Here is a 20,839-nt window from a genome sequence, read left to right as displayed (position 1 = left end):
CGCCGCCCCCCACCCCTCCCCAAGGCGAGGCCCGTAACGTGACACCCAAGAGAAACCCGGAGTCCTGAGCGGAGGGGAGAGACGGAGAGAGAGAGAGAGAGAGAGAGAGAGAGAGAGAGAGAGAGAGAGAGAAGAGAGAAGAGGAGAGGAGGGTTGCGGAGAGAGAAAGAGAGAGGGAGGGAGGGAGGGAGAGGGAGAGAGGAGAGTAGGGTTGCGGAGAGAGGGTGAGAGAGAGAGAGAGAGAGAGAAAGAGAGAGAGAGAGAGAGAGAGAGAGAGAGAGAGAGGAGAGAGGAGGAGAGGAGGAGAGGAGGAGAGGAGGAGAGGAGGAGAGAGTGGGGTTGCGGAGAACCGGAGGGAGAAAGGGGAGGAGAAGGAGGAAACCCCTGGCGAGGAGGTGGAGCGAGGGGCTGGTGTCCGCCTCCTGTTCCTCCCTGGCATTTTTTTTTTTTCCCCAAAGAGGAGCCTGAACCGGGACGAAACACGCCCGAGAGCGACAGATACAAAGCCGGGGGTCCACGCTGGCGCGGGAGGCGAGCCCCGACAGCGAGCGAGCCCGAGGCGCGGCGGCGGGGCGCAGGGCGCGGGGGCGCTAGCAGGCCGGGTGCGAGCGGCGCCCTCAGCCAGGGCCGGGCCGGGCCGGGCGGGGGGACCATGCAGAGCAAAGTCTCCTGAGCCCCGCAAGTTCGCCCCCTCCCCGCCCCCACCCCCACCCGGCCGGCCCATGTGCCGCGGCTCGGCCGGGCTCCCGCGCTCGCTCGCCGGCTCGCAGGCGGATGGGTGACCTCTTCCCGGCCCGGGCAGGCGGTGCGAGGCGGCCGAGCCGGCGATGAAGAAGAAGCAGCAGCAGCCGCCGGCGCCGCCGCCGCAGCAGCAGCAGCAGCAGCATCCCGGCGGCGGCGGAGCGGCGGAGCCCTGGCCCCATGGGGTCCCTCTGGGGGGCGCCTCTCCCGGCCCGGGCGGCTGGAAGCGCCGGCTCCCGCGGCTGCCTCTCCTGCGCTTCTCGCTCCGGGACTACGGTTTCTGCATGGCCACCCTGCTGGTCTTCTGCCTGGGTTCCCTCTTCTACCAGCTTGGCGGGGGACCCCCGCGCTTCCTGCTCGACCTGCGGCAGTATTTGGGTAAGGGGCTCGCGAAGTTCGTTTTCTTTCTTTCTTTCTTTTTAATGGGGGGGGGGGGTTGATGGTGACGGTGGATTCTGGGGGTGCTCCCATCGCCTGCCGCTAACGGGAGGAGGCTCCCCAAGTGGGACCCCAGCGAACTGCTAGGTCGCCCGCTTCCTCAGCTGCGTGTCTGTTTGTCTGTCTGCACCCAGCGCTGGGGCGCCTCTAGGTAGATGCGCAGGGCAGGTACCGGGGCGCGGCACCTCTTACCTCCACACGCCCGCGTCACCCTTCTGGGCTTGTGCGTGTGTGTCTACACAAGAGTGTGTGCAGATTCCCTCCTGGCGTGGCGGACAGAAAGTAGGGGAGGGGACACCCCCCAGAGTTGCTAGTGACCGTGGTCGGGTCCTGTCCTGCGCTCCGAGTGGCGCGTGTGGGTGCAGCGCCCCTCTCTCTCCACAGTCTGCTCTAGGAATCGGACCCGGCTAGTCCCCCTTCTGGTCGCTAGCCTGGGTGGTCCAGGGACACTTTGCAAGTCTTCCCCACCTCCCACCCCCGCGCACCCCGCAGTCCCCAGCTAGTGGACCGCGGAAAGTGTGCTGCACCCTGAGGCCCGGGGCTGCCCGACGGCGCGGGTCGCTGGGATCAGCTCTGTCGCCTGCTCTGACCCGGCCATCGTCCGCGCTGAGCTGCTGAGTGTGTCTCAAGCCAAAACTTTTTTTGGAGGTAGTGGTGGTGGATTCTGCGTGGTTGGTTTATTAGGAACCAGGCCACCTATCTTTAGTAGAGATGTTAAGAGATAATGACGGTGAGGAGGACTTTTTTTTGGGGGGGGGGGTGCGGGCTAGAGTTGTGACCCCGAGGTCTGCTGCCTTGGAGCGGCGAGCGCTTGCCCTGGTCCCCGGAGTCCTGTCTGCTGGAGCGCGCTGCCCAGGACCCATGCGCATCTGCAGGGAGTTTGGGGACAGAGGAGTGGCGCCGGCGGGCAAAGCCTGGAGGGCTCCAGCTGCCTGCACACAGCCCAGGTTCTGAGCCGGGCCCACAAGGGAACCGCTGCAGCCTCGCTGCCTCCCCGCCACTCGAACCTGAGTCCAGTCAAGCGGCTACAACGCAGCAACCTCCAGGAGCCAACTCTGAGGCTGCCCCATTCACAAAGTCCCTTCCTGGAAGGAGCCACAGGTCTGGGGAGCAGAGAGTTTTGCAAAGGGCAACACTTCCTTCGCAGGGACTTAACTATGAGACTCTGAGGTGCACAAGCAAATAACATCTTTTTTTTTTTTCTTTCCTTCACGTAGAGTAGCTCAGATCTTTAAAGAGACACTTCGATTTTCCTTGGAAACTTTGGAGGAATTGTAAGCTGCTTAAGAGTGAATTGAAGGCAAATATTGGTCAAGTGGATTGCCAAAGCAGAGACCAGGCATCTGGTGTAAGAGATGATTTAGGGGTATTCCCTCTTTATTGGGGAGGAGTCAGAAGATCTCTTCTTATTTATTTATTTATTTATTTTGCCTCCAGGGTTATTGCTGGGGCTCGGTGCCTGCACTACGAATCCACTGCTCCTGGAGGCTATTTTTCCCATTTTGTTGCCCTTGTGCTTGTTGTAGTTGTTATTGTTGTCATAGCTGTTGTTGTTGCTGGATAGGACAGAGAGAAATGGAGAGAGGAAGGTCAGACAGAGAGGAGGAGAGAAAGATAGACACCTGCAGACCTGCTTCACTGTGGTGGGAAGCGACTCCCCTGCAGGTGGGGATCCCCATAGATCTCTTCTTTTCCTATTTTGAGGTCTCGCAACTTCCTGGGTTCTCAGACATCTGCTAATATCACACAAGATATGCTTTTTTTTTTTTTTCCTACCATCATCAATCACTGTTAATTGGCATTTGGCCATATATTTTATGAAGTTCAGGGGTCTTTCTTCATAAAATCTGAATACTTTGGAGACATTTCTGTTAACAGGTTGAGTGGTAAGGGTGCAGTGCAAATGTGTCGTCCTCTCCCCACCCTACCCCTTTCTTTGGCTTTGACTAAGCAAGGTGGCATCAGTCAGAAAAGAAGTTCAGTTCACTAGCATGGCATTTGGAGGGTGAATGTGCAGTAAATGCTAAAGAAAACTAGAATGGGGCAGGGATATATGCCAATGGTAAGGAATCTGATTTGTCCAAGAGAGGAGGTGTCACATATCAGGGAGGGACATTACTTAACTCTGAGAATAAAAAGATGTGTTTCTTAGCTAGCTAGAGAGCACATGCTCAATGATGATCTGGGCACTACCCCCTCCCAGAGCACATTCTTCTAGGTCTTCAGATTGTCAGTGGTAATTATGCTTCTTCAATCAGGAAAGAGGAAGAGGACTGAGAAGAGGACAAGAGCTTCTGTTCAGCCTCCAAGGCCTTCCCTGCTCTTCACTTAAAATAATCTGCATTCTGGGGGCCTGTGATATGGCTTGATGGTGTCTGCATTCCCATACCAGGGGCTGCCCAGGTTAGAGCTCCCCCTCCTTCCACACCATGTAGGAGCCATAGTGTCTGTCTTTCTTTCTCTGTCTTTATCCACTTCTCTCTTTTTATCTGAAAATGTTGGCTTAAGTTGATGAGTTCTCAGCAAGCATATATATATATATATATATATATATATATATACACACACACACATATATATATACAAATCATGGTATTTTTTTTCCTAGACTCACAGTATTCATTTGACCTTAGTTCATGAACTAAGGTGACAAATTATTAATAGTAATCTGTTCTGGAGGCTAGGGAGATGGCTCAACAGACTTTCATGCTTCAGGCACCAGAGGTCCCAGGTTCAGTCCCCAGCACCACGTGAGGCCAGAGCTGAGCAGTGCTTTTTGAGTGACTGATCCTTCAGGGTGGGTGGTGTGGGGAAAATACAATGAATGGGGAACAAGCTCTTCTGGGCCCAGTATTCTGAGGATTGCTTGGCTTTGGGGAGGGCCATCAAACTTCATGGACCTCCTGGTGTGTTTTTTCATTAGTAAAATCTAAGAATGAGCTAGACTTTTTCTTACACTGCTCTGTTCCTAAGATGTAGTTCTGAAATCCATTTTACAGGGTGAGAAAACGTGGGAGGAGAAAGGAGCAAGGAAGCTGCTGAGGATAAAATCAAGAAACTTCAATATCTATCATTTTGACCTTATGTAAGCTTAGTCAAATATGTATTCTAGCCAAAATGTAGAGCTTTCCTTACAGGCTTCAAAAAACCAAGCCCAGTCTATTTGAGATAAGTTGGTAGGAAAGTGAATTCATAGCATTCACTCCAAGAAGTAGGAAGCACAGAAGGATGGACACCATTACCAGCTGATGCTTGAGGTTCTGGCTGACATGTTGGGTTAAAGAGGGACAGCACTGTGCTCTGTAAATAGGATCTCCTCCACCAAGTTTGTTCCTTGCTGTTGCATAACTATAGTAATTTTCAGGAAAAGCAAGCTTGTGGTTTTCAGGAAGGTCGAAAATATATCCTTAATAAGATGAGGCAGAGGTATCCGCAGGATTCCTTTCCTCTTGTCTCCTCCGTTCTACCATTTCAGTGTCTGTCAAAACAAAAATGTGTGGTCAGTAAACACATCTCCCGTTGCTCTTGTCAACCAATTTCGGAGCCAACTGGATCTCTTAAAAATAAATAAGATGGCGACTTGGAGACAACACCTAGTGTGAGCTCTGCAAGGAAGCTGCTTTCAGCCTGGGAATCTGGGGTCAGGCCACCAGGTTCCAGATGATACCATGATGCCAACCGGACTTCCCTGGGCAGAGGACCCTACCATGTGTCTTGGAGCCCTGCCTCCCCAGATCTCTACCTCACTAGAGAAAGAGAAAGACAGTCTGAGAGTATGGATCGACCTGCCAATGCCCATATTAAGTGGAGAAGGAATTACAGAAGCCAGACCTTCCACCTTCTGCACCCCATAATGACCCTGGGTCCATACTTCCAGAGGGATAAAGAATAGGGAAGCTATCAGGGGAGGGGATTGGATATGGATTTCTGGGGGTAGCCACTGTGTGGAAATGTAGCCCTCTTACCTTATAGTCTTATCAATATTTCCATTTTATAAATTAAAAAAAATAAATTGGTACAAAGTCAATAATTTCCAAATCAAAATATTTGTAGGCTGCACTTGTCTTTGCAGCGTATTCTTTTCTTTTTATTTTCCTTATGTTTAATAGAACAGAGAGAAACTGAGATGGGAGGTGGACATAGGGAGAGTGAGCGAGTGGTATCTGCAGCACTGCTCCATCACTCATGAAGCTTTCCCCCACTTCATGTGGAGACTGGGGACTTGAATCTTGTTAACAGGTGTGTGCGTTCAACCAAGTGCACTACTGCCTGAACCCCAGAGAATGACTTCTTATCCTTTTATGTGATAATGTGCATCGGATATATATAGCTGCTTGATATTTGGTGATGCTGTGAGTACATGTGTGTTAGCAAGGAAGTAGGGTGATATTTGGCAGCAGAGCCAAGAGATGAGGCTATTAGCAATAAAAAGCGAGCATGTACTGTGTCTGTGTCTGTGTCTGTGTCTATGTCTGTCTGTCACAGGCAGGGTGAAACCACACCTGCACCACAATACCATGGATGGGTTCTTCCCACTTATTGATGTGGAGGCCGGGAGGGCACAGAGGATCACTGACTTGCTGAATAGCACATAAGGAGAATTAGGCAGGGATCACTTTTAGTTTTGCTTTTCCCTGAATCAGGGTAGAAGGTGGGGGAAGCAGAAAGAAATACATTGGGGTCAATAGACATATGTAGCAAATTACTGTACTTTAATTTGGAGACCATTGACTTTTTTTTCAATTTTTTATTAGTGATTGAATATTCACTTATAAAATTATCAGATTAGAAGTATAATCCCATATAGCACCCACCACCAGAGTTCTATGCTCTCCTCCCCCCCAACTGGAAACTGCAGTAGTTCTCCTAAAGAGACCATTACTTTTTCAATTCAGTGAAATTATATCATTTTTTTCCCCTCCTTCTGAAATGGCATTCAGATTCTGCTTTGCTGGAGAAAACAAAAATCAAATCAAATCTCCCCCCATCCTGAAATTGGATTATGATGTGGCCTCTGCCAGTAGCCTCATTACTTAGGAGCTGTGGAAATATCAAAAACTTGGAATCTTTACTCATTACACTGATGTAAACCGAATCTGCCAGATGGCTTACCACTTACTGATCTTATTCATCCGGCAAACTCTAATGATTTATCATCAAGCCCCAGATATGTGATCTAGCCTTTATGGGAACTAAATTTGCCGGATTGATCTTAAGTTGATATAGTTTTCCTTTCCACTTTAAATTTATGCTACTCTAAATGGAGACATATATAGCTCTTGGTTCCCAGAATTGCCAATCTTGATATACATTATAAATGAACATGGCAACTTTGAATTGAAAAGCAAGAGAGTAAGAGATGTCGTTTTATGGACTTTGAGATTCTCTAAGTGAATTTAAAGGGAAAAGAAATGCAAAAAGAGAGGTCCAGCTCAGTTACAAAATCATATCTCTAAACCCTGAAAGTCAAGTTGTGTGTGTGTGTGTGTGTGTGTGTTTCTGCACATCATGCACAGTTTAAATTAAGTCCCCAGGGTCTCAGACAGTCATCTAGGAAGTAAATGCATGACATACGATGCTATCAATCGAAGTTGTTGACATAAAAAGAGAATGGCATTCTTGTTCATAGCTGCAAATTTATCTTGCAGGGTTGGTTGGGGACACAGCAGCACTGTCAGAGAGGACAGAAAATGGAATTCAGTTACATTTTCAGCAGAATTCACCAGTCTGTTCCCTAAACCCCATAGTATGAATGGTGAAAAGCCTTCTGCCTTGTAAACTATTTTTAATGTGAACTAGGCTCAGCATGAATTGTTTAAAAATACACATACATATGTATCTTTTCTTCAAATTCCTTGTCATCTGTCCAGGTTGAAAACACTAGTTGGTTTTGTATTTCAGAAGCTAGAATGAAAAGTGGTCAAGCTTTTGGAGTTCCAAAAGAAACATTATCTATTGCTTCCCCAGAGGGAAACTGCAGGAGCAGAAATAGTAGCTTGCCCTGCAGCTGTAGCTATGCTGAGGGGTATCAGTGATGGACACTGACAAGGCATCTTATTTGACAGATTGCAGCCTTTAGGATTATGAGGAGTTATTACTTCCTTTTTTTTTTTTTTGGCTAAAGAATTATGACTTGGCCCCAAATACAGGCCCCAATAAAGATGTCTTGCCTACATTTCATTTTATTTTCAAAACTCTACTTTCAGCAGTGGTAAGCATGGATTCTTTTGTTAGAAATGAGGACAGAAGCAGTAGCATTTCACCAAAAAAACCTCTTATTTGCAGAAGTTGAGAGAAAGTTCCAATTGTACAAAAAAAAATCCAGATGAAGTATGTTTGAGTATTTATTATAGTTTTAAATGCTTCTATTCATAAATTCATAAACCGCATATCTTGGATAAGTGCAATCATTGGTCCTCTCAAATTCCGAGCATTTTTATGATCACAAAAGAAGCCCTATTTCTTAATATTTATTTATTTATTACCTCTTGTTGTTTTATTGTTGTAGTTATTGCTGCTGTTGTTATTGATGTCGTTTTTGGATAGGACAGAGAAATGGAGAGAGGAGGGGAAGACAGAGAGGGAGAGAGAGAAAGATAGACACCTGCAGACCTGCTTCACCACTTGTGAAGCGACTCCCCTGCAGGTGGGGAGCCGGGGGCTCGAACTGGGATCCTTATGCCAGTCCTTGCGCTTAAGAAGCCCCATTTCTTATAGACATCACCTTAATTCTTCCATTTCCCCCAGTGAGAAGGAACCCTAAGCCTACTTTCTATCTTATATGCTGGACAATTCATTGCAGTCAAGTCATTTAATTGTGGTCCTGTGTAACTTCTTGCACTTAGCAGATTGTTTTAAAGGTTTGTTCATGTTATTCCATGTGTCAGAAATTCATTTCTTTTTTTTTTTTTTCCTCCTCCAGGGTTATTGCTGGGCTCGGTGCCTGCACCATGAATCCATCGCTCCTGGAGGCCTTTTTTTTTTTTTTTTGCCCCCTTTTGTTGCCCTTGTTGTAGCTTCGTTGTGGTTATTATTATTGCCCTTGTTGACGCAATTCGTTGTTGGATAGGACAGAGAGAAATGGAGAGAGGAGGGGAAGACAGAGAAGGGGAGAGAAAGATAGACACCTGCAGACCTGCTTCACCGCCTGTGAAGCGACTCCCCTGCAGGTGGGGAGCCGGGGGCTCGAACCGGGATCCTGACACCGGTCCCTGCGCTTTGCGCCACATGCGCTTAACCCACTGCGCCACCGCCCGACCCCCAGAAATTCATTTCTTTCTTTCTTTCTTTCTTTCTTTCTTTCTTTCTTTCTTTCTTTCTTTCTTTCTTTCTTTCTTTCTTTCTTTCTTTCTTTCTTTCTTTCTTTCTTTCTTCCTTCCTTCCTTCCTTCCTTCCTTCCTTCCTTCCTTCCTTCCTTCCTTTCTCTCTCTCTCTCTCTTTCTTTCTTTCTTTCTTTTTGCCTCCAGGGCTCGGTGCGTGCACCATGAATCCACTCCTGGTGGCCATCTTTTTCCGTTTTTGTTGTTATTGTTGTTGGATAGGACAGAGAGAAATGGAGAGAGGAGGGGAAGACTGAGAAGGGAAGAGCAAGATAGACACCTGCAGACCTGCTTTACTGCTTGCGAAGCGACTCCCCGCTAGGTGGGGAGCAGGGGCTCGACCTGGGATCCTTGCACTCCAGGCAGACCGTGAAATTCATTTCTTTTTATGACTGAATAATACTCCCTTGTGTGAACCTGACACATTTTGTTTACCCTTTTGCTGATGGCCATTTGGGCTGTTTACATATTTTTTTGAAAATATTTATTTATTTTCTTTTTGTTGGCCCCCTTTTTTATTGTTGTTGTAGTTATTGTTGTTGATGTTGTTGTTGGATAGGACATAGAGAAATGGAGAGAGGAGGGGAAGACAGAGAGGGGGAGAGAAAGATAGACACCTGCAGACCTGCTTCACCGCCTGTGAAGCGATTCTCCTATAGGAGAGGAACCGGGGGCTCGGTCCTCACGCCAGTCCTTGCACTTTGCGTCACTTGTGCTTAACACGTTGTGCTACCGCCTGACTCCCTGGGCTGTTTACATCTTCTGACTATTATAAACTGCTGCTGTGAACATTACTGTAGACACTACATTGTGAACACCTGTTTTCTTCTGGGTATGTAACTAGTGGTAGAATTTTCTGGGTGATATCAGTTCTATTTTTAACTTACTGAGAGACTTCCAGCTATTTCCTCAGAAGTTGAACCATTGCCTGTACCACGTATACCATATCTGAGAGATCTGGTTTCTCCCTGTGTTTAACCCCAAATTTATTGTTTCCCATGATTTTAAGTGTTCCTATTCTAATGGGCTTCATGAAGTAGTATCTTATTGTGGTTTTGCTTTGATGCCTAGTGATTAATGATGCTAAGTATCTTTTCATGTGCTTATATACAATTTTTTTCAACAGTTTTTCTGTTTTTGCATTGGATTGTCTTTGAGTTTCAAGCATTTGTTATTTACCCAGGTTATTAGACCTTTCTCAGGCTTATACTTTTGCTTTCACCCTTGAAGTTGCAAGAATGACAAGAAGGGTCCTGTTTTTCACTTAACACCGTTAAGCATTGTTCTCTGTCTCATGAGTATGTCCCTTCTCAAAGAGCAGGGAAATTAGTTTGATTCATTAAACACCTCTCTAGTGTGATGTACAATGTCTGAGTGTGTAGTAGAACCTAAATAAACTCCTAAGGATTGATTGAAAAACAGGACCTCTTCAAAAGAAAATTAGGGCTTTCGTATTGCAGTTTAGAAATGAAACACTTGAATGCAAACTCTCTTTGCATTCAGCTCCACCATGATGATCTCCAGACAGCTAGCCTTCACCTAATTTGACAAGAGCAGTAAAAATGTGGAATTTGAGTGTAGTCCCCAGAACAGCAAGTTATAGTACGGTGGTGTTCCGGAAGGTGGCACAATGGATAAAGCACTGGATTCTCAAGCATGAGGTTCTGAGTTCAATCCCCGATAGCGCATGTACCAGTGTGATATCTGGTTCTTTCTCTCTCTTCTCCATTTTCTCCTTAATAAATAAAATTTAAAAAAGAAAGAACAAGTTATAGTACAATGGATGTATTTTGTCTTTGTGTTTGCTTTCTTGGATGAAATTGACAAACTCAGCAGGAGAAACCATTTGGGTCTGTTTTGTTCCAGATGCAGTGAGCTCAAGGCAAGCGTGGAAATCTTGAGCATTCTCATAGAATTGGAATTCACATGCAATTCATTTTTCATCCCTGTGTGGTATAATATATAGGACACATACATAGGAACAATATTTTCTATCCATGTTTCTCCTTAATAAGATAGCTTATGATGTTTAAGACAGGGATTTTCCAAAAATGTTAGAAATTCTAAAGAGGTGGACATATAAACAGGATACCCCAAACCAGAAGCTTTCAAAGAGATACAATTAGAGGCTATCTTGATTTGCATAAGTTGCAACACATTTATATTAAATGTTTCCCAGGGAGCCTTGCTTGTGGAGAGCTTGCTGTATGTACCTCCTGTCAGGTTTCCACTGTGTTCTCCATTAACTGTAATTTCTCAAAGACAGGCACGGGCTCATTTTTCTTGACTTGCAACTTGCCTTTGCCTCAGCTAATCCCTCATTGTGGATGGCTTAGGACGCTAACGTCCCAGAGACCGTATCTGAACTCTGGTAGATAGTTCATCATCGCTTCTGAGGTTTTGGCATTCCAGCTCCTGTGTGATCATCTGTGGGCTAGCTGTTTGAAAGGAAAGAGCTCACCCAGTCCTCACCATCGCTGACACCTCTCCTGGGTGCTTTGCAGAGGCCTTCAGGAAGCAGCTGTCAAGTCAGTGTAATTACTAAGTAGACACTACTTCATTCATTTTCTATTCTGCTCTGTTTGGCCTTTATTTTAAGTAGAGAACGTGGAGGTGGCTGCATAGAGAGACTCAAGGTCAGCTAACATCCACAGACCGTCTCTTCCTGGCTGGTGGAAGCATGCGCTCCTAACATAGGTATTAAAACCACTGTAACGCATAGTTTTGTGAGCATTTTCTTGTGCACGTAGGGACAGTTGTCTGTCTCTTACCTGTGGGGGTTTAAGCAATTAGATTTCTAGCTTTCTCCCTGTAGTGAAGAATACCTGGGTCAGTCTAGAGATTTGGCTGCATTTAACTCAGTTCAGACAAGCTTCTTGTTGTCTATCATTATCCCGAAGCCCAGTTGTTTGGTAGTTCACAGAATGACCGTTTATTTCTCTCTCTAGGTAAATGTCTTGCAAGGTAGCAATGTGTGCTAAATTAGCTCTTGCATTTCAGGCATGCCTGTTGAGTCTTTCAGAAGAGGAGACCATAGGATAATGTGGCTTTTGAAATAGTGGCTGAACAGATTTTAACCTCCTATTGCAAAACGATAGACTGTGAAGTGAGGACTTCATGCCCGAACGCATTGACCCTTGTTTGATGGAAGATATTGAAATAACATCAAGTCACGGCTCTGATTAAGCTTTTCTCAGTTCATTCGCTGACAGATGATGTAGATAACTATTTACATTTAACTGGGCTGCTTTTCTGGCATCATCATTGATTTTTCTCTAGTTCAGTAAGTATGACTTTCACAGTCTTGATGAAAATTAAAAAATGAAAGTATTCTGAAACATGGATTCCTTTGTCTAGTCATTCAGCAAAGTATTCACTCGAGGCCTTCTGTGGGTTAAAAGCATCAAGCACCAGGAAGAATATAAGTTTTAGAGCAGAGTTTGGATGTCAGTCTTCATATTGCCCCTTATTAGCGAGGAGGACTTGAACAATTAACTTTACTTCTCTGGACCTTTGATGCTTTGACCTATAAATGGGATTAACGTTATTGCTTTATGGCAGTTACTGTAAAGGTTCTTATCCAACCCAAAGCCAAGAATTTAAATTTAACAGATACCAATGTTTGCTTCTTTCCAGTTGCCTTTTACACACACACACACACACACACACACACACACACAGACACACACACACACACACTGGAGTATGCAGATTCATTCAGAGCTTGGCTTCCAATCAAAAGAACCAAATGTAACAAAGAAGTAGGAAATTACCAAACTAGAATTTCTGTGGCTGATCTTGTCACCCTGACTCTCTCCAGCTCTTCAGCAGTTGCCTGTTCAACACACACACACACACACACACACACACACACACACACACACACACACTTTCCTGTTTCTTCTCTTCAGCTTCCTGGAGACAGTCTGTACAGAACACATTCTTTACACAGCTTCTTGCCCCTGCTTTGAATTTATTCACCTTTTTTTTTTTTTAAATTCCCCAGCAGAATTAAAATAATTAGGCTGAGGGAGTTTGCAGAGATTTCCTCCAGGATCCCTGACAGTTCTAGAACTGGCTCAGTGGTCCACAAGTCACACTCTTGTCTGTTTTTTCACTTGTCTACATATTAATGAGAGAGAGAGGGAGAGAAAAAGAGCCCGAGCATCATTCTGGCACATGAGATACCTGGGATCGAACTCAGGACCTCATGCTTGCTCTCTACCACCTGCACCACCTCCCATGTAACTACTCTGAGAATCTCCCCCATTTAGGATGGAGCTACTATATACCTAGTAAAATGGCCACTTCCTTTTCTTTGGTCCATGTCACTTCCTCTACTGAAAGTCAAGGTAAGAGCAGTAAAATACCAGATCATGTCTTTGCCAAGAGGCTAGTGATCTTGCTTCTTTCTTCATTTTCCCCTTTCTTTGTGTTGACCTACCCACTCTGATGGGTGCTGGCAAGTAAGAGTTATCATTTTGTGTAGTTGGTCACTCAGTAAGTATGAGAAGTTGAAAAAGCAAATGTGATTTTTAAATTATTAATAGCAAGTTATATTTTTATCTTGGCACCTTCAAAACCATAGCACAGAGCTTCCTGCTAGTAAGAAGACTGTTGGAGCACAAAGTACAAGGACCGGAGAAGGATCCTGGTTCGAGCCCCCGGCTCCCCATCTGCAGGGGTGTCACTTCACAGGCAGTGAAGCTGTCTATCTTTCTCTCCCCTTTTCTGTCTCCCCTCCCCTCTTGATTTATCTCTGTCCTATCTAACAATGACATGAACTACAATAATAATAACCACAGCAAGGCTGAAACAACAAGGGCAACAAAAGGGGAAAAAAATAGCCTCCAGGAGCAGTGGATTCACGGTGCAGGCACTGAGCCCTAGCAATAACCCTGGAGGCAAAATAAATAAATACATAATAAAAAGAAGAAGACTGTTGGACTTTCTGAATGTCTTTCCCTTAGGTCGAGAGAACTGTCAAGCAAATTCTAGGCTGATGGACTAGGCCCAGAACCTGGGGCTGCAAGAGGTCCCCAGGTAGACCATTGGTGACAGTAGATAAAAGTCACATGAGCATCCCAGGCTTAAATTTCTTCACTTTTGAAAGAAAGGAGTTTGATAGTGGCTCTGATTCTCAAATGTTTTTGCTTTCCTAGGACTCTCAGCAGTAGCATAGCTTCTGAATGGTCTTGATCCATCAGAGGATATGTCCTGAAAGTCATGAATGGGAGAGTGGAAGTGGCTCTTGATCCTTTAAAGAAGTTATCAAGAGCTAAGGAGACAGCCTAGTGATTATGCAAACAAAGACTTTCATATCTGAGGCTCTGAGCTCCCAAGTTCAACTTCTTTTTAAATTTTTTTTTTTGTTATTGGATAGAGACAGAAATTGAGAGAGAAGGGGGAGATAGGATGAGAGACAGAGAGATGCCTGCAGACCTGCTTCACTGCTTGTGAAGTGACTCCCCTGCAGGTGGGGAGCCAGGGGCTCAAACCTGGATCCTAACCGGTCCTTGCGCTTTGCGCCATGTGTGTTTAACCCACTACACTACCGCCCGACTCCCCCAAGTTCAGTTTCTGGCATCATCATAGCCAGAGCTGAGCAGTGATCTGGCATTTCTTTCTTATTTACAATTAATAAAACATTTTAAAATTAATAAAAATGTTATCTAGGTGATTTTTCATAAAGTAGTCTCGGAGGATGGTGACTTTTATATCTCTAGAGTCACTGAATTAGAGACACTTAGAAGGTCCTGTTTGCTCTCAAAGTCATGCATTTGAAAGAGGTCATTTACTTGTAGAATGTGGAAATAAAGAGTTGCTTAAAAGACGGAAAAAGTTCAGTGGCTAAGGCAAGTGGCATATGCAAAATATATTTTAGAAAATTATGGCTTTGTTAGTCTTTTTAAAAAGTATTTTATTCTATTTTAATGAGAGTGAGAGAGAAATATTCAGAGAGAAAAACACAGAGACCAGAGCACTGCTCAGCTCTGGTTTATGGTGGTGCTGGGGATTGAATCTGAGATTTAAAGCCCAAGGAGTGAAAGCAAGTCTTTCGCACAACCATTAAGCCGTCTCCCCAGTCCTCCTAGTCTTAATTATAGTTCTTTTTTAGAAATCTTGATTAAATTTAGCAATACTTCCCTCTACCCATCAACAGTGTGCCCCAGTCTCTGGACAATGAAAGTATAATACCTTTGGTCCCAAAATGGTTGAATTTCCCTAGGATGGCACAAAGAGAATCATGAACAGGGTAAAACATGGCTTTCCAGGGAGAGGGTCTAACTGTGTGATAGGAAGGAAGGCAAAGAAGCAAGGATAAGAGAATGGTTCATAGGGGAATTGCTCACCTCAGCTGCTGACTGCTGTTCATCTCACCCCCCCCCCCCCATGGACAGCCCCCAACCCCTGAGAGAGCACTTTATAGTGCTGGGAGCAAATGCCTTATAGTTTCCATCTACTTCTAGTTCTTCCAAGAACTACAGAGATTCTTCTATTGGACTCAATAGTCTTTTACATGGACTGGAAAGATTGCATAGCAGTGGATCACAGGACTTGCATGCTCAGGGCCCCAGATTAAATCCCCAGCACTGCATGTGGCAGAGCAGAGCAGTGCTCTGGTAACACACACACACTCTCTCTCTCTCTTTCCCTCTTCCTCTTCCTCTCCCTGTACCTCTCCCTCTTCCTCTCCTTCACACCCTCTGCATCTCTTCCTCTCCCCCTCAGATAAACCAAGTCTTTAAACAAGAGTACTTTTCACAAAGCATGGATTATCTCCACTTTGCACACAAGAGAAGTGGTTCTCTCTTCCTCTAGTTTCTCATGTGGGGAAAAGAGAAAAAAAGGACATTGAAGTGAAACCTTCTGTATAACACCACCCCATACACAAAGCAAAGAGACTCAGATTTGGGGGCAGATGTTTTTCTGGGAAATAAGGTTGACTTGCAGACATTTAATAAGACCGTCAATCAATAGGAAAAAGAGAAGCAACACATGAGATAGAGAGGCAAATGATATAAGCAGGCGGTTCCCAGAAGAGGAAAAACTACTATCCAGTGAGCATATGAAAGGATATTGTTTTCTTTCCCTTATGCTTTTTTTTTTTTTTTTTTTTAAGTCAGAGTGCTCCACTCTGGTTCATGGTGCTGCAGGGGATTGAACCTGGGACTTTGGAGTCTCAGGCATGAGAGTCTCTTTGCAAAACCATATGCTCTCTCCCCTGTTCTCCCTTATTCATTTTAATCCCCTTTTTCTGTCTGCTGAGCTCTTAACTAACATAGAAATGATAACACTTTCAGTACCCTGAGCTGTGAGCTCATAAGAGATGCTCTGGCAGTAGAAGATCCTCAGTGCTGAGGTGTCTCTGTACGACAACTCTGTCTGAGTGAGAAAGTATCCTGTATTGTAATTAAAATTTCAAAGGGACTTAGGCTGCTGTGGTGCGTGGTTCGTAATGGATTCAGCTGTGTGGAAGGCTGGGAGCGGGTTTAAACAACTCAATATTTTATTAAGGCAGTACAAAGGTATGGGACATTATTTTAGGTATTGCAAAATAAGCAGTTATCATCAGGAGTTAAGAATATGCTAGGCCCAGAAAGTCCATGAGTAGTTATCAAAAGTTCAGTCTCATGAGTTAGACAATCATCAGCCGGGGTATAGGTTGCTTATGGCTGTGGGAGGAGGCTTAGAGTTTACCAGCTAGCTGAGTCACACGTGTTCAGTTCCCAGGAGAAGTAGCCATGGAGGGCACCTCAAATAGCTTCAGCTGAGATACGTCTGCCCAGGAGAAGAAGCAGCAGCCCAAGAGAGTGGACTTCTGGCTGGCCGTGCTTTTAAGTCTGTTCAGTCCACCCACATTGCTTTGTGCATTTGCACAGACTGGATCCACCCACGGTCCATTGTGCGTTTGCGCAGATCACTGTATGCTCTGTCGCCAAGGCTGCCGTCAGCCAAGTGCTCTGGTCAGCCCGTATACTGCGTCACAACAGTCCTGGAGTGGTAAAATGACATATGCATGTAGCTTGGCTCGGCTTCTGCGCACAAGCAAGAAGCAGCAGGCTGGCAAAATAGCTTGCTGGATAGTACACTGCTTTGCCATGTGGATGGCCCGGGTTCAAGTCTGGGCCTCACTGCATTGAAGAAAGCTTTTAGTGTTGTGGTCTGTTTCTGTCTCTGTCTCTGTCTCCCTCTATCTCTCACTCTGTTTTTAAAAAATGGCTTTCTTCTCAACTGTCTTCTTCTGAGAATGACTATGTTGCACCCACACTACCTGTATTGATGACAGGTGGGTGGTGTCAGGAGAGACGCAGGAAGCTCTGTCTTGGGTCCCAAGTGCAAAAGTGTTGCTGATGTCTTAGAACCATGTTCCTGTGAGATGGTCAGCATGCTGAGAAGGCCTCTGGATGTCACAATCACCGTGAGAGTGCCAGAGAAGTCCCCCTCTGGGTGCCTAAGACAGTGAACAAGTAAGTAATCAAGGCAGTATGAGGTAGATTCGTAAGAGAAAAAGGAAGAGGAACTTTAGAGTGCCAGATGTGCCTCCTATTACACATGGTAATAGCAGAACTAAGTATCTCATCTGTGGTTTTAGATACTACCTTCATTCACTCACTCACTCATTATTTTAGAGACAAAGGGAAAGAGAGAGAGAGAGAGAGAAAAGAAGAAGGAGAAGGAGGAGAAGTAGAGTAAAAGAGATTGGGGAGACAGCATAATAGTCATGCAAAAGACCTCCATGCCCGAGTCTCTGTGACTCCGGGCTCAATCCCCACACCATCATAAGCCAGAGCTGAGCAGTGCACTGGTCTCTTTCTCTCTCTGATTAAAATAAAATCAATAAAAAAATAAAATAATAATGACAGTAAAAGAGACCACACATTACTGTTTCTCTTATCTTTTTTTTAATATTTGTTTATTTTCCCTTTTGTTGCCCTTGTTTTTTATTATTGTTGTAGTTATTATTGTTGTTGTTATTGATGTCATTGTTGTTGGATAGGACAGAGAGAAATGGAGAGAGGAGGGGAAGACAGAGAGGGGGAGAAAAAGATAGACACCTGCAGACCTGCTTCACCGCTTGTGAAGCGACTCCCCTGCAAGTGGGGAGCTGGGGGCTCGAACCGGGATTCTTATGCCAGTCCTTGCGCTTTGCGCCACATGCACTTAATCCGTTGCACTACCGCCCAACTCCCAACTGTTTCTCTTATCTAAGAGAAGAGGGAAAGAAAAAGGATACTTGGGAGTAATAGGTGTAGGTATTACTTAGAAAGATAGTGAAGTAAAGACCCTAGGAATTGACCAGAAATAGATAAAGACACAGGTACAAATAGAGATAAATAGATATATAGTGATAGGTATAAAATCAGCCCACATCCGTGACCTTGGGAGAATCACTGAAGCTTCCAGTGGAGGGGATGGGGAATGGTGGTGGCAGGAACGATGTGAAATTATACCCCTATTATCTTACAATCTTGTGAATCAATATTAAATCACAAATAATAAAAACAAGACCACAGCACTGAACCTTTTTCTAGTGCAGGTGTGGCCAGGCTTGAACCTGGGTCTCACACATGCCTGGCAAAGCAGCGCACTGTTAGGGTAAACTAGTTCTCTATCCCTTAGATACTGCCTTTACGTAACTTAACCAAGGGCAGGAAAAAGGCCAATTCAGTCAGGAAGGTTACAGGGAAGGCGCAACCAAACACAAGGCCTACAAATCAAAGCTGGCCTCCATCTGAGAGACTCCCTTAAGGGAGACACTTAGCATGTAAAAATCTTTTTCAAAGGTTGCCTGCTGTTGCCAGGGTTCCTTCTGTGGAGTTAACCCTCTGCCAAAGACAGAATTGGAGGTGGCAAATTTCCGTTCCCCTCTACCATCTGGGTCCACCAGAAGCAGCTGATGTGCTGAGAATGTAGCATCTTGCCTGGGAAAGTCTTCTCTCAGGATTCAAGAAGACGGTGGAATGGATTCATCTGGTTGGAGTTGGACAGGAACAGAATTGCAGATTTCTTGCAATTGCATTCTGTTATTGTGTCAGAATTCATCCGACCGTGGGCCAGAAAATGTGTGTGAAATCACATGCAGATTCAGACACTTCAAGAGGAAGTTATTTTTTACCATTGCGGGAAAGAAAACAGCAAGTGACTGTTGGCAAGGAAGCTGCGGCAGGGCTGAGTGAGGAGTCAGGAGTGAGGGCTCGGACACACTGGCAGCTCTAGGCTTACAGGTGAGCCCTGGCATTGTGGTCCCCTCTTTGCAGGTGGTGTGAGGGCTTCTTCCTGTCGCCTCAGTCCAGAGGTTGTCATAACCTCCAAGTGTGACATAGAACCAGTTTAAGTAGGTTCAACCTTGGACACTCCTGAAAGTATGTTGTGTGTCCTCTGGAACCATTCCAGAGAAGCATGCACTACAGGTTGCATAGAATATGAAGGTAGTGGTCTGGGAGGTGGCACAGTGATAAAGCTTTGGCTCTCAAGCATGAGGTCCCGAGTTCAATCCCTGGGAACACAGGTGCGAGAGTGATGTCTGTTCTTTCTCCTATCTTTCTCATAAATAAATAAATAAATAAATAAATAAATAAATAAAATCTTAAAAACAAAATGAAATAAAGAATATGAAGGTAATGGTGAAGGAAAGGATTCTAGAGTGTTCATTTAAAATCAAGACTGAGAAATCCAGTGTCTTCGTTCTGTTTTGGCTGATGACAGACCGCTTTGAGGTTAAGCCACTTTCTTTACTTATGCTTTTCCCAGTTTCAAAGCCTGTTCTTGTTTGTTTGCCCAGCAGAGATCCAAGCTCTTAAGGACTCTGAAATATTAATGGTTCTATTCTAGTGGTGCTTTGAGATGAAGAGGTTCCCAGAAATTAAAGGAAGGAGAAAGAAATATTTGCTGGCACCCAAACCGTCTCTCCTATATCCCTCCTCTCTCCTCCTTTCATTTCCTTTCCACTTATCTCTCTTGATATTTTGTTTATTTGTTTTTAATGAAAGGAATATATATATATATATATATATATATATATATATATATATATATATGGAGAGAGAGAGGAGCACAGCTCAGCTCAGCTTTGGCTTATGGTGGTGCTGGTGATCGAACCTGGAACCTCAGAGTCTTAGGCATGAATGTCTTTTGCATCACCATTATTCTATCTTCCCAGCTCTATTAGTCCATCTCTCTCTCTCTCTTTTGCAGAGCTGTGGTCTCATACATGCCTGTGATTTTATCACTCATGGCCACTTTCTCAGAGACAGACAGAATCTACTGCCACTACCTACATGGTGCCTGGGTTGAAACCTGAGCCTTTTAATGGAGAGGCACTAACCCTGCCTGGTGAGCTTGAGCCCCACACCCCCTATTCTTATTTTATTGCCTGTTCCACCCAGGCAAAGGCTAGGTAGAGCTAGCATTCAGTGATACTATTTGTGCATTTGTAGCTCAGTGGTGAGCTTTACAAATGCGTTGGCAAAACTTTTTTTGTTGTTCTTCGTTGTTGGATAGGACAGAGAGAAATGGAGAGAGGAGGGGAAGACAGAGAGGGGGAGAGAAAGACAGACACCTGAAGACCTGCTTCACTGCCTGTGAAGGGACTTCCCTACAGGTGGGGAACCGGGGGCTCGAACCGGGTTGCTTACACCGGTCCTTGCGCTTGATGCCACATGTGCTTAACCCGCTGCGGTACTGCCGGACCCCCGGGACAACTCTTTATTCTAGTACTCATGAGTCTTGCTCCTCTGTTCCCAACAGGTGGGTGGTTAGGTTTTCTTTGCCTGTGTCTTTTTATTTTATTTTATTTTATTTTTTTGTTGCCACCAGGGTTCACTGGGGCTTTATACGTGCACTATGAATCCACTACTCCCAATGATCATTTGTTTCTTTTAGTTGATCGTATAAGGAGAAACTAAGAGAGCTTGTGGGAGAGAGGGAGAGAAAGAGACACCTGCAGCACTGTTATACTGCTTATGAAGCGTCTCCCTGTAGGTGGGAACTGGGGGCTTGAATCTGGGTCCTTGAAGCACGGTCACCTGTGTGCTCTACCGGGTGTGCCACCTCCTGGCCCAGTACTTGTATCTGAAAATGCTCACAGCTAACGTGGTGCTACCCTGTTTCTGCCATGGTGAGAGTGTTACGTAGGCATGTCACTGGGTCTCCTCCTCATCTCAGGGAGAACTTTCTAGACAGTCTTTGCTTTCCAGAAAGCACAATGTATAGCTATAGCTGGACCAGGTTGTACTGGCCACTTGGTTGGAATGGTTCGTACTTTTTGGGAATTTTTTTTTTTTCCTTTTTTCCTCCAGGGTTATTGCTGGGGCTCAGTGCCTGCACTAAGAATTCAC

The 20,839-nt window shown here is 45.2% G+C and overlaps 1 protein-coding gene and 1 long non-coding RNA gene across 7 annotated transcripts in view; both read left to right on the top strand.

Annotated features, from left to right (window-relative positions):
• Positions 1-263: 263 nt before the first annotated feature.
• UST (uronyl 2-sulfotransferase) overlaps positions 264-20,839 on the top strand; it is a 426,518-nt gene continuing 405,942 nt past the window's right edge. For 2 of the 6 annotated variants that reach the window (XM_060205364.1, XM_060205363.1), the window contains exon 1: positions 265-1,119. In XM_060205364.1, coding sequence (XP_060061347.1) covers positions 828-1,119 — 292 coding nt within the window. In that variant the 5' untranslated portion in view covers positions 265-827. Of the gene's footprint in view, positions 1,120-20,839 lie in introns of all 6 variants that reach the window. The other 4 variants (XM_060205366.1, XM_060205365.1, XM_060205362.1 and 1 more) reach the window with 3 other exon arrangements.
• LOC132542685 (uncharacterized) lies at positions 1,127-5,192 on the top strand. Its single transcript, XR_009553651.1, has 2 exons — positions 1,127-3,582; positions 4,655-5,192. It is a non-coding gene; the product is annotated as an uncharacterized LOC132542685 (long non-coding RNA).

The sequence above is a fragment of the Erinaceus europaeus genome, chromosome 13 (assembly GCF_950295315.1).
Source record: "Erinaceus europaeus chromosome 13, mEriEur2.1, whole genome shotgun sequence".
Classification (NCBI taxonomy): Eukaryota; Metazoa; Chordata; class Mammalia; order Eulipotyphla; family Erinaceidae; genus Erinaceus; species Erinaceus europaeus.
The sequence above is the reverse complement of the archived record's forward strand: the minus strand, read 5'-3'. Positions and strand labels throughout refer to the sequence as shown.